The sequence below is a fragment of the Magnolia sinica genome, chromosome 2, assembly GCF_029962835.1.
Source record: "Magnolia sinica isolate HGM2019 chromosome 2, MsV1, whole genome shotgun sequence".
Classification (NCBI taxonomy): Eukaryota; Viridiplantae; Streptophyta; class Magnoliopsida; order Magnoliales; family Magnoliaceae; genus Magnolia; species Magnolia sinica.
Window position 1 is genome coordinate 88,825,725 of NC_080574.1, and position 14,517 is coordinate 88,840,241.

General features: G+C 37.7%; 1 protein-coding gene across 3 annotated transcripts in view; it reads left to right on the plus strand.

Moving 5' to 3' along the window:
• Positions 1 to 14,517, plus strand: part of LOC131237251 (histidine kinase 1) — a 124,818-nt gene that overhangs the window by 26,823 nt on the left and 83,478 nt on the right. For all 3 annotated transcript variants that reach the window (XM_058234941.1, XM_058234939.1, XM_058234940.1), the window contains exons 4-5: positions 3,465 to 3,712; positions 7,957 to 8,116. In XM_058234941.1, coding sequence (XP_058090924.1) covers positions 3,465 to 3,712; positions 7,957 to 8,116 — 408 coding nt within the window. The remainder of the gene's footprint in view (positions 1 to 3,464; positions 3,713 to 7,956; positions 8,117 to 14,517) is intronic.

Here is a 14,517-nt window from a genome sequence, read left to right on the forward strand (position 1 = left end):
GTTGAACATTCCAGTGTCGCTTCTTGACACTTCATTGTGATAATTTAGTTGCTATAAATATTTTCTCCAATCCTATCTACCATGAGCATACCAAGCATAGTGGAGTATATTCTCACTTTCTCCGTGAAAAGGTGACTTCCTAGGTGGTTCCCATGTCCCATAAAAGATCTGAAGATGGGCATCAGTTGTCATCAGCTTTGTAGCACATGTTATAATTTGGCCATGATTGATATGCTACTCCAGCTTGACAGGGAGTGTGGAGAGATATGTGTGTATGCATTTTTGTAGTCTGTGGAGTACCATACTCCTTTTTGTTATTAATAATACGAGGGGACTAACTACACTTTTGCTCCCCCTGCCTCTCTTCCTCCTTTATTTCCCTTATTTTTCTTCTTCTTCTTCATTCACTTTCCTTCTCATCTCCCCATCTGCCAATATTCTTATCTCTTTTCTATTAAACCTAGCCCACTTTTCTCTTAATGGAGGATGATGAAACCTCCTTTTGCCCTCCCAAAGACCTAGCTTTTGAGCATAAGAGAGAGGAGGGAGAGAGATTTAAGGTTGGATGGGGGATCCTTATGGGATTATATGGAGTCTTTGGCATTACCAAAGTGCATCTCCTCAATAAGAAATCCATCACTTCTTTTGGTTGGATGAGGGATTGTTTAAGCATATCTACCACCCATATTGCTACACAACCATTGTTCGAAGTATCCCCGATATTATCCGTATCTCCAACTCGGCAATACCAATAACACTAGTGTATCATAAATTCTACGTATTGGTAATGTATCGGTAAGTATTGCCAATGTATCGATATCGTCCATGTATCACCAATATTTTTTATTGTGTAAATTCCAAGTGTCGATTGTATTGCCATTGCATCAATATTGCCAATGTATTGCCAATATTTCTGACTGTGTAAATTTCAAGTGTTGCTTGTATTGCCAGTGTATCAACGATATTTCAATAATATCACCAATGTATCGATATCGCCAAAACTTTGTTTATTAAAGAAAAATTCCATTTCTAATTTTTTATGGGCACATGGTTGTATGCCAATGTTCAATTTATTGATGATAATATTGCAATATTATTGCTATCGCAACATGCGCGATATCAAGACCACAATCCTTCGTTTCCTTTCTAGTCGTTCACGATTTCTCAGCAAAATATCGCGTGTTTTTGATATTCTGAAATATCAATGAATGTTTGGATGAAAGGATGGATGGTTGGAAGGATAGATGGGATGGATGGGATGGTCGGACTTATTTCTTACGACAACACATGTTTTTTGGACCCCATCAAGTGGAAACTTATTATGTATGCATTCTTTTTACAATTTTTAATTCCTAAATATGCAAATATGTGGATTTTAGCATCTCCTAAAGTTTCACTAAAAAAAATTTACTGTTTTCCCAATGTTTCTTTGTGTTTCTAGTGAGATTTGGAGGAGATGGGCTAAGTTGTGGAAAATTGGAAAAATTCAAAATTTCCCAATTTCTCGCAAATCGGTTGCAATCGTTGTGTCCAAACGTAATATCAAACATGTATGTAACCTAATCTAGTGATTCTTCTTTTTCTTTTGGATGTATTGCTTGTGTTTCCACGCTTCTTACATTTATAAATTATCTGAACAGACTTTGAATATACTTGTATCAATTCAGTTGGACAACGCATAGATTAGGACCCCATATAAAGAAAAACCTATTATGTGCACTTGTTTTTTTGTAATGTTTTGATTTATAAGTTTGTATTGATATCTTTTTTAACAATCATTGAAGTTTCATTGAAAAATTTAATCAATTTCCCAATCAATGTTTCCCCATGTTTCCAACAACAACGATACATTGCGTGATACAGCTGATGTATCCCATGCGATAATCAATACATATCCATCTCGCAAGGGTGCAATACATAACACGATACTGGTATTTCAAACACTGCATGTAAGTTAAGAGTGTGCGTGAGTCATCATCATCATCTAAGCCTTATCCTAATTATTTGGCGTACATGAATCCTATTCCACCATTCCACTTTATCAAGGGCCATACCTTTAATTAGGCTAAGTCTTTTCGTACCACCCCCATTCGTGTCCTTTTGGGCCTTCCCCTTGCCCTGTTAGAGCCTTCCAATTGTACCAACTTTTTTTTCTTCTAACATATGGGGTTCTTGTTCTCCATTGCACATGACCAAACCATCTAAGTCTACTTTCCCTCATCTTATTACCTATTGGAGCTACTCCTAGGTTCCCTCTAGTGAATTCATTTGTAATTATATCCCTCCTCATCCTGCCACTCATCCATCTCACAATCCTCATTTCAGCTACACATCCTATGGACACATTTTTCCTTAACTACCTACAATTGTGTCCCATAAAGCTAGAATTATTGATTTTCCTTTTAAGTTTGAGTGGTACACGATGACCACGTAAAACTCCAAAGGCACATCTCCATTTCTTCTATGGGAAACATCCTTTTCAATCTCTCCACTCTTATAAATTATCAACCTAAGATAATGAAAGTGGTTATTTTAGGAAACTTCTTGTTCAATAGTCTAACTAATTCCTCATGTTCACTACTAATGCTAAATTGCACTACATATACTTTGTTTTAGGCCAATTTTTTTTTTTTAATTTAAATCCTTTAGATTCTAAAGCACTGCCCCATAAATCTAGCTTTGTGTTTACACCTTCCCTCATTCATAACTTTATCTCTGCATGGAACACTAGTTTACAATGTGCTAATGTAGAAATCATTAGCGACGTAAAGAGCATACTTGTGTCTTTTAAGTTTATTATGACCTACATATACTTTGTTTTAGGCCAATTAATTTTAAATCCTTTAGATTCTAAAGCACTGCTCCATAAATCTAGCTTTGTGTTTACACCCTTCCTCATTCATAACTTTATGTCTGCATGGAACACTAGTTTACAATGTGCTAATGTAGAAATCATTAGCGACGTATAGAGCGGACTTGTTTCTTTTAAGTTTATTATGACCAAGAGCAATGTCTTAGTAAATTAGAGGTCATATTCTTCATTAATATCCACTTTCCTCTATCAACTCCCTAGTTGATAGATGAGAGATTGAACTAAGGTCCCTTGAAAGTTATCTGGTCATGTCACTCAAAATGCATTTTTCTATAAACAATTTAGTTGTGATATAGATAACTCCTTCCACAAAATGGAACTCACAAACTTTTCATATTTTAGATGGTAGATAAAGTCTCTTAATGTCCATTTTCTGCCAAAGGCTTCGAAAAGTTTAGTAATGCTATGCAATTAAGAAGATAGAAAGTAACTCAAAACAGGTTAGTAACATTAAAAAGTAGTGAACTTCTAAAACGAAGTTTCCTAGTGTCTTCCTTTTTAACCTAGAATTTGGCAGCACTTACGAAGGTTTTCTTTTTTTCTTTTCTTTTCTTTTTTCTTTTTTTTTTTAAAAAATTAAATCTTCCTGCAGGTAGGGGTTATCATCATTCCAAGAAAATATATAATGGGAAAGGTTGATCAAAGAGGTTTCACAACTTTGGTTATACTGATATCAGCATCAGTTTGTATTCTTGTCGTTGGTTGTTTTTGCATTATGATATTGACCAGCGGCGTTTCAAAGGAAATGAAGTTGAGAGCAGAACTTATAAGCCATCTTGATGCACGAAGACGGGCAGAACAATCAAGCAACTACAAAAGCCAGTTTTTAGCAAACATGAGGTAAATGATTGTTTTTTTTTTTTTTTTAATCGTTGGGTAACAATATATGATATGCCTTTTGTTTTAACATTTTTGTTGTTGGAGCATAATAATTTGGAGAGTTTCTGTTAAAAATGAATGTCATTAATAAGTCATCATTGTTCAAGGCACAATTTTATCCATTACATTTTTAGAATTTATCTCATTTATACCCTTTTTACGGGAGCATTATTTATTCCTTTTTGTATCTTTTACCTTCGTTGTGTAATTATATATGGCCCAATGTATCCTTGTAATGCAAAAATAATCTTCTCATTCTCTCATTTTCAACTCTTTTAGGCATCTTAGCAAAATGTGGGGCCCACTAATAGTAATAGGATAAGATCACAACATCAAAATCCACAATCATATAGAAAATCTCTAATTTTTATTATTTAAATGCCTCTATTTTAATCTATACATCAATCACCATTATTGTAAGAGATTTGGATAATTATCAAAATAGGGGACCGCGTCATTGGGTAGATCTAACCAAAAAACTTTAGTCACTTCTTAGGTCTTGGCTTAAATCAGCCCACAAATAGCCAATTAAGGCCCTTGGTAAGATTATTATAATCTGATGTAGGACATGAAAATTTAAATATGCTATGCAAGATTCCAAGCTTTAGATCATACTAGTTCAGAAACAATCACATAAAATTCCACATCCTGCATAAAGTCAAATATTTAACAAGGGGAATCTATGCGGGTCCAGGCCTACACATGCTAGGGCTGGATCAATTAAAGTTATAGACTAAACAATGCTTAAAGGAGAGTAAATTTATTCACACATGCACAGAAATATTTCCCCAATCCTAGGGATTTACAGGTTTCAATTCGGGGAACCCTAGGGTTAGGAAAAAAGGGTAAAGAAATTAGGATTTAAGACAATCTAGGGTTAGGGTTAGGAAAATCAGGTAAGAGAGGAGTGAAAAAGAGGAATGAGTGCACCTGCAGCCAGCCCGCGTGTGTGGACAGCAGGCTAGGCCTGACGCACATGCGCTGAGGACTGTTCGCACATGCCTGAGGCCCACAAACCCAAAAACCCCCTCCTTGGGGCTAGTCGGCTAGGGTGGGGCTACAAATCCCCCAAGTTTCGGCTCGATCCAACTTACGGTCCACGCGTGGTGCTCCGCCGAAGTTTCGGCCCTCCTGCAGGGCTAGATTCTAGAAATCTGCTATAGAGAAGGAACGGCTGCAAAATAACGATGGATTTGCAGGTGGAATGATTGTAGGAGAAGACAAATATGGATGGTAGAATGTAGGGGCGAATCGGGGTGGGTGTGGCTTCACACCACGGTAATAGCCCTTTAAAGAAGGGAGGGTTTTGCACCCAATTAGGTTTTCATAACTCAAAGAGGAGCAGGAAAATGCAGAAATTTTATTCAATCTTCAATGAGAAAAAAGACTACAAGGGGTGCCTATTTATAATAAAATCATATACCCTAAAACTCGCGCCATGTGCGCAACTTATTACTTAGAGATGAAGGAACTACAAATAACAACTAATCAAAGCAATCTAAACCGTCCATGATGTTCCTAATAAAAAAAATAACCAAAACTCAAAGTACTAGATCATTTAGAATAGTGGGCCACGATCATGAGAACCCATGGTGGGATTCACATGATGATCGGGTCCACTCCAACGGACCAAAATGCAGTCCTCTAACTAGGAGGCCCTCCCTGGACGTTGTCATCGATCCAGATCGATGGTGGGGCCCTCCTCCTTGCGTACATCATAATCTTTACTTACGAAGAGACGTGGCTTGCAATCAGGCCCATTACATTTTACGCTCAAATGTGGGGCCCTCATGCACTTTCCATATGCCCATGGACAGCTAATCTAGTCCACACTTTATTGCACGGTATAGGGAAATTAATGATGTCACAAAAACCATCATAATACCACATTAAGGGGTTAATGGCCCGAAGTCCAGATTTGGGCCCACATGATTAAAATGTCTGTGGACGGCATTTAAACAGTGATTAATGCTGTCCATGGGTTTTACGTAGTGGGCCATATCACTTATAACAGTTCAAGGCCTAAAAAGATAGCTAGAACCTATGATATAAAGCCCAAAAGCCAAGCACACGCCCAAAACCCATTCACCAAGCCCGTTCCAAACCCACTCCCTTTCATCTTCTTATCTATCTCCCTTAGGGTTTCGTGAAAAAACCCATCACCTTCAAAATTATGGCAGTCTAGGGAAGTTCTTGGAAGCATGATCAACTATTATTGCCAACGACGGTGGGCATGGCTATTGTTGTGCAGTTAGATCAGGAAAAAAAAGAGAGGACAAAGAGAGAGAGAGAGAGAGAGAGAGAGAGAGAGAGAGAGGCGGCGATGGTGCTGTTGTAACGACTGCTGCTATTGGAGGCTGTGGCCTCGTGGTTGCCGCTATTGTGGTTGATGCTGCCACTAGTGGTGGCTGGCGACCAAGAAAGAAAGAGAGATTAAAGATACAGAGAGAGGAGGAGAGGGAGAGATTGGGAAGAGGGGTGACTTGGTGAGAATGGTTGACAGTGGTGGATTGTTGTAATGCCCTCTCGTCCTCCCCTTTCCCATTTTTCATTTTTAGTTTATTTTATTTCTCTCACCATCGCCTTTTTAAAAAAAATAAATAAATTTCATAACGTCTTCTCCTCTCCTTTCTGTTTTCCATTAATCGGTTGCTCTAGCTGTTGACATTTCTACAAATACTAGTTGGTTGGGTTCTTGTCAAAAAGGGGTACATAATAGCAATCGATACATGGAAAAATATAGAGCATTAAAATAAGTAAAATTTTACAGTATGAAAAGGACACTTAACTCGTAGTGTCAATTAACGCAAATCGGATATCCGTCAAGGTCACTCATACCACATTGAAAGGCCTGGATGGGTGGACCGTAGGATTTGACGATATCTACAAGATCTTAGGGACCTACACACAAAGTCGAAGATAGATGGCCCACATCCAACATTCCAACTAGCTACCATATGAGCAGAAAAGAGCTAATCACCCCTCCGATCCTATGGTTAGGATGGCCACAAAATACAAATTGGCAATTTAGATCATCATAGAGGCTGCCTAATCGACAATGGATATTCTCTCAGCATTCCTCTTGATTTTCTCTTTGTGGAATTTCTCTAATGGATGCCTTTACTGAGCGAACGTCTCTTATTTTATTAAGGAAGAACCGAGAGGATTAGGAGTTTGGATGTGATAGAGCTTATCTCTATCACAGCTTAACTCTCTACCTTATTACAATCCTCTCTCACAAAATTCGATATCTTAGAGAGAACGGGATTGGGAAGAGGGTTATCCAATCGGAAATGATCTAAGGGGTAATTGTGTGGGACCCAACCACTACTAGTGGTTGCCCACAAGTAAGCCCCACAGGTCCATATCTAATAGTCTTACCTTTGTAAACCTTACCACATTGTAAAGTGTCCAAGGCTATCAAAAAAGTGGGGTTGACCTCATGATCCTATTTAGCCAATCAATCCTTTCTAAACAAGAGAATTTTAGTTTGGAAAATATTTACAAAGTTCTTGTAGACCTTTCTTTATTCTTAAACAGTCTAATGGATTGTTGGGACTTCAATTGCTTAGATAGTTGTAATGTATTCCGTAATTATGCTCCCTTTGTTCTAGCTAATATTTTCTCGTGATTTGTCAACCTTAAGTTTCTATAATAAAAAATTCCCCCATATAATCCTATGATACCACACAATTTTGCAGGTTGCATGCTCACTTATTTGGTAATGAGAAATGTAAATAGGATCCATAGGTGCACTTGCCACCACATGCCAATGTGGCACTTGTGTGAAATCCAAGCGACTCATCAAAGGTCTGGCCATGTAGATTATCCACTCAAAATCAACCCTGTCAGCTCATTGGGTGAGCCACACATGTATGTTGAATATAGACCGTTGGTAAACATTTTATGATCTCCCATTAATTTTGTACACATGTAACCCACTTGATCAGCATACCAACCTTTCTTTGTCCATGATACATAAGCATTGTTGCCACTTTATGAATGTCTTGGATCTTGCACGTGTGCACCATGTTGGTTTTGAAAGCTGGTAGTGCACTTGCACTAGTCCATTATCAGGGCTCTTTGCAATAACTACTGCACTTAGTTGTCTCAATTGCATTAGCAACCACGGTTTTCATGCATTTTGAATTGGTAAGTTTTATGCATAATGTGGGAAATTAAATGCTTCTTTCGTTATGTTACAGTCATGAGTTGCGAACGCCTATGGCTGCAGTGATAGGTTTGTTGGACATTCTTATATGTGATGATTGTCTTACAAATGAGCAATTTGCAACAGTTACACAGATCCGGAAATGCTCAACTGCTTTACTTCGCCTTCTCAATAACATCCTGGACCTTAGTAAGGTGAGACCCAAAGATGACTTCATTTTGTGTAATACAGATATGTCACTAGAATAGAACGTACTATGTTGTCTGCATATAAATTGCATGGCTTTCAGATCTTCCTTTCCTTTTCTGAACTAAAACTGCTCTCCAGGTTTCAACAAAGAAGCTTAGAGGCAAGCGGCTACAGCTTACTGCTTATTTATGTTTGCTAAGATTCTTTGGCAATAACAAATTCTGTATAGGTACAAGTTTGTTACAATGAAACACATGAAAAACACAGGATTTTGGTAAATGACACATCACACATTACAGTCCCATCTAATTTTCTATTGAGCTAGACGTTATGCCAGTCTTATCTGATCAGACTGCGTTTTCAACAGCACCTACGAAATAAATATGTAGCAAGAGTATTATGCATCAAACGGGTCATTTTTGGACCACTTTTCATCCATGTTTCTTCTTGATGGCACCTATGTCAAACAAAAAGCTTCATTTTGGCAGTTATGACTTTCAACACTATTAAAAAATGTCCAACTACTTATCTAATGGACCCAGTACAGAACAAGAAAAAATAGAGATAAGAAAGATCATTAGGAAATAGGGGTCAGGACAATGACAGTGAACTCACAGAGGAAAAAGAAATCAATGATTGAAAGAGATGGTGAAGTCAGGGCTGACAATTTTCAATTTGCTACATGCATTATATTATATGTGTTTATGTATTGTATCTCATCATCAACAACATGTCCTCACTATATGGGATCAGCTTTAGTTATCATGTTTCACCAATCAATGCTAAAGCCCTAAATCCATAGGCCAACATCCGTAGTCATAAATCCCATGCCAGCCTAAATAGATGGATCATCAGATCTCAACCATTGGATGTCTTATCAAGCACGATCAAGACACTTTAATGGTTAAAACAAAGAATCCACGTTTAAAATCGATCAATTAAACTTTTAAGACATTTAAAATGTGTTGGCTAGATATAAAAACACTTGATGGGTGTTCCAAACACCGAGATCAGTCCACACTAAGTATCCCTGGTAAGCAAGGGTATCCCATGTTGAGGCATGTGGGCTTCGACCTCATCCTAATGCATGTGCCAAACCATAATCATTTGTCAACCACTATTGTAAACTCGCAAGGTGAGTCAAAGGAGAAAAGACTAAGACCATGAAGTCCCAACATGACCTCAAGTCAAAAGCTAGCACATGATTAAGTCAATCCGATCCATACATGATGGGTCTCCTAGATCTAAGGCTTAATGCTGTCGTCCAATGCAAGTGTCCAATTAGGCCTAAACACGAGAACTTGTATATATAAAAACACCAACACTCTGAAGTCAAGGCATCAGGAGCCCTATCGTAGAGACTAGCTATCCCAACTCGTCATTGGTTCCTATCACCAGGATGACCACAAGATGATGGTTGCCTAATCCCACTATAGTGGTCATGGGCATTTAGGGTACTGAGATCCATGGCCTATAACTCTGCCATGGCCAGTGGTCCTTGTGTCCCAACTCATTTCCCCTAAGACAACCAGAGGAATCCCTCCCCGTAATCCTTGTAATATAAATAGTTGAAGTTTCCCACACATTAATCATATCATCAATGGTATATCCCAATCATGGGTGGTCAACTAGATCCATGATCATAGTCAATATTGGCTTTTCAAGGCACACATTATCAACATTCTTCTCCACACATAATTTTTATTTTTTTATTTTTGGCTTGTTTACAAATGTTTGTAGCATGTGCTTGATGGACGAGGAGACTAACAATCAGATTCTCTAACTCATTGTGAGGCCGTGGCTATCACTTGGAAGTGTTTGTTACAATTGTTTGGGGTAGATTGGGTAATGTCGAAGTTAGTTGTGTTGCTAGTGCTTGCTTGGAAGGGGGATCTTTTTGGTAAGGAAAAAAACAGACGACTCTTTGGAGACTAGCTCTTTTGGCATCGATGTGGGTCATACGGAAAGGAAGAAATAGTAGATCTTTTAAAAACAAATTTGAATCAACAGGTCAGATCTTCAATAAAGTTAAAAGGGTTTATCATAAATTAGGCCTCGGGTTTCCCTTGTTTAAGGGTTGTACTTTTGAAGTGCTAGAGGCTCATTTTTTAAGGGTTGTGAGCCTCTATTAATTATGTTTCATCTCTATATGTTGTATTTTGTTTTTGTTTTAATATACATCATTTACTGTTTTTTTTATTTTAAAAAAAAAAAGAAAAAGAAAAAGAAAAAAGAGAGTCTTTTGCACACATCCATTTCAATATCCTCATCTTAGTAACACTCAATCTTTTCTTATGATTCTTGTTAGTTACACAAGCACTCTACATCAAATATCATAGACAATCAAATAGTTGCCTAAAAAGCTTTTTCTTGAATTGGTGCCTTAGAAAATTTCTATTGTCTCATAGGCATGCATTGATCACACTCTAGAGGCACATCTCTACTTAGCCCACCTAGGCCTAATTCTACTAAGAACATCCTCATCGATTTCCCCATCCTTTTGAATACTGGAACCAAAATAACGGGAAATGTCTCTTTGAGGAATCTTAACCATAATATTAACTAACACCTCGCTTCTATAACTATTATTGTTAAAGTTGCATTCTAAATACTCCTTTGTCCTATTCAACCACTAAACTCCATTGCCTTTCTACAAACATCCAATTTAGCATTTGGTTGGAAAATATATTTAACTCTGTGTGTGTGTGTGTTATCCATGTACTTTAGTGGAGTATTATATGTTTTTCACAAGTTACATGTGTGTTGTGAGAGAGAGAGAGAGAGAGAGAGAGAGAGAGAGAGAGTGTGTGTGTTAGTCTTTTTAACTGACACTTCTCTTGTTGCCCTAAAACTTCTCTTCTCCTCTCTTCCTCTTTCTTTCTTCTCCCCCCCTTTAATCTCACCACTATTTACTTGGTATCAAAGCATGTTTCTAGGTTTTGGTGGGGCCCCATCAATCTGTACAAATGACATCACATGTGCACGGTAGGAAGGCTTCATTAAGGGAAAAAATGGGATATGGAAGATCTTGATTTTAGAAGATTTATGGTGATTTTTCTATATAAAAAAATTACAAGTATTTAGAGTTGTTTCATGCAAAATAGAAAAATCAAGAAATGATACAAAACCTTTTTTTTTACTCACTTTTTAAAGGTTTTTATGTGATCCAACATGGTTGAGTGTTTCCCAACAATAGAAACAAGTTTTGTATAATTTAGATAAGATTTGAAAAAGAAATGAAGTTTTTTGTGATGTGCAGCTATCGTATGGTCCTATTTTGGGGATCGTTTTGTTGATTTTCTATGGAATTCAATATTTGGAGGTGTAAGGGTTTGATGGGCTGTGTGTATGCTCACTTGTGGAGTGTGAGTGGTGTGGTTTGAATTGGTGAATGCTCTAGTAGTGGTGTGTATCTAGATTGAGATCTGGGTATGTGGCGAGTGTTGCCTAGTGTGGACTAGACCCATAGTATTGAAGTTTATAATTCATAAGTGTGGTGGTTCTCTATTGCAATGGAATGTATTGTAGATTTCATGGACGCAGTGATGATGGTGGTCATATTGGTGGTATTGGCCATACTAGTGGTAGTTCTCCTCCTGGTGGAAAGACAAGCTTTCATGTTCTCACTACGGTTGACCTTGGCACATGAGAAATACATGTTAGGATCTTGTCAACTATCCTTAAAGAAAAGCTTAGTTTGCTAGTGCCGACATCAAGAGACATGTTACATAGACTTACATGCTATGCATTTGATGAGGACATCACTTCACATACACCTTTGTGTACGTATCACAGGAGGAGGCAGGCCGCACCGATTTCCTTGTGGCTTGGCCAGTGCCCGTGGTTGTGTTGAAGACCTCATGTGCATGTGCGAGCATCTGGTAGACCATTGGATTGGAGGGACGTGACAATCGGGCCGTTGGATCACATGATCGGGCCATTGATCGTGGATTGTCCACACTAGTTTTTCTTAGATTTTATCAGATTATATCATTTAGTTTTGTTTATGTTATGTTTGGACACCATTACGAGTGTTTATAGTTGATTTTAGTTAGACTAGGGCTATTTTCATCAAAATTCACAAAACTTGGTGTTTTTTGTAATTTTTGAACTTTCTTCAAGCTATAAAAGAGGGTGGGCATGTGACCCTCTCCTTCATTGGATTTTTTGATTTTTTTTAAAGAGAGAGAGAGAGAGAGAGAGAGAGAGAGAGAGAGAAACTCTTGCTTTCTTCTTCTTCTATCTTTATAAGATTTGAAGATGCTTTCATGTGATTTGGAAGGGAGATTAGTGTGAGTTAATCTTCATCAACAGAGGTGCGAGGTCTCCATCTATCCCCACATCATCATCTTTTTTTCCCTCCATCAAGGTATTTTCTTCAAGTTCTTCAATTCTCCCAACCTAAGCCTTCATCTTCTCCTAAACCCATCTTTCCATTATCTATCTACCATCCAAACCTTAGCCGACCTAAACCCATCCATCCCACGCCACACATGTGACTGTACGACCACGCATGTGAATCCTTCGGGTTGGTCGTACGACCACACCTTACCCCTTTTAGTTGTCCATCATTCTTATATCAAAACCCCTTTCTTCTATTCCCAAAACCCGAACCTTAAACTTAAAATCCCTAACTTTCTTACTTTCCCAAATTACCCAAATCCTAATTTTTTCCCTAGGTTGTATTAGGCCTTCTACTTTGAAATAGATTATACCCTATGCTAATTGAAGGTCCCAACATCCATGAGATCCTAGTTTCCTTTTATTTAATGATCATGTGTGACGATGTTGATAACTTAGGCTAGGATTATGCATGATGTTCTTTTGGGTTTCATGGGATTCGTGATGATTATGGCAATGCTTGTGTTTTTTTGTTAATTGTCTTAATTCTGCTACTTGATCTCACATGTTATTTGGTTCATACATCGGTCCTGCATCAGCCTTTTTTGGTTGTTTCTCACAAATCTCTCTTGGATGAAATTTCTAATCTCAATCATCGTCTTATGATAAACTTGAGGTGCTTTATATCTTGCATATCAACCAGCATCGTTGTTTCTGCTAATCTAGCATCCAACAATCCTAATCATTCATCATAGATCATTAATTATAAAGCATCCAATCATATGAAAGATATACATTCTCATTTTTCATCATATTCATCCACTTCTTACTCCTAGTCATGTAAAAATTGTTGATGGGTCATATTCTCATGTTGAGGGAACAAGTAATATCAATCAACCTCCTTCATTGTCTTTGTCATTCGTTCTTTATGTTCCAAAATTGTCTACTAATTTATTGTCTGTTAGCAAGCACAACACTTTCTACTTGGTACACATGTTGAGGGAATAGGTTTTTGAACCATTACAATCTATGATTGTGGGCCCACTAATAACATCATCCAGATGTATAAATGATGTTAGCAGGGATAGCCATGTAATCTTTAAAGCCGAAAAGTTTGGGATCTGATAGATAATGATTTTAGAAGAACATATAGAGAATGCTAGTGTATTGTGTATATTGTTAGTGGCCCTGGATAGTAGCCCTTTTAGTGTAAGTGCATGTGCACACTTTCCTCTTCTGTTGTGGTGTACCGTATGCTCTAGTATAATAAAATATTGTGTGTTAGGGCAAGCAAGCCTAACACAACATCTTTCCCAAACTCTCCTCCTTCTTCTTCTCTCTCAATCTTCTCCTCTTTTCTTCACATTATTATCATCAAATCATTCTCTACTTGGTATCAGAGTATAGATCTAGGCATTCCGCATCCAACAGATTGAGAGGCGACACGTCACCTTGCTGAAGTCAGCGTTGTACGGACACATGGACTCCGTTTGAGCTAAAAGTTTACAGGTTTAATAGATTTTGATTTTAGAAGATTTGTCATGATTTTTTTAGAATTTTTTGGACCTTCCATGGTATTTTGGGCGAAATAGAGAAATTCGAAAATCAGGCCCATCTTCCATTTTTTTTTTTCGATCTACCTCAAATCGGTAAGCTCTTCTTTGGTTTCTTTGCTCAAGATGGACCGAAATCTTCCTCCCAAGCTACCCATGAAGGATTTTTTTACTTAAGATCACTGTTTGAGAGGTTTTTAACCTCAAACGGATATGTGGTTGGGCCATTTTTACTCGTTTGGGCTGTTTTTTTACTGAATTTCATGTTATTTTGGATGATTGTTATTTGTTTGAGGTTTATCTCTTATTATCTTAAAGGATTGAGTGAGATAGAGTTGTTTGAATCAATCCTTCTTAGCGTCGGGCCTCTTTTGGACTCTCATATGGCTAACAAAGGGCCTTCATCTCTTGGCATAGGGTCTTTTGAATCCAACCCCTTGCAGATTACCTCCATTAAGTTAAATGGTGACAACTATCTTCAATGGGCACAATCTGTAAAAGTGTTCTTAGGA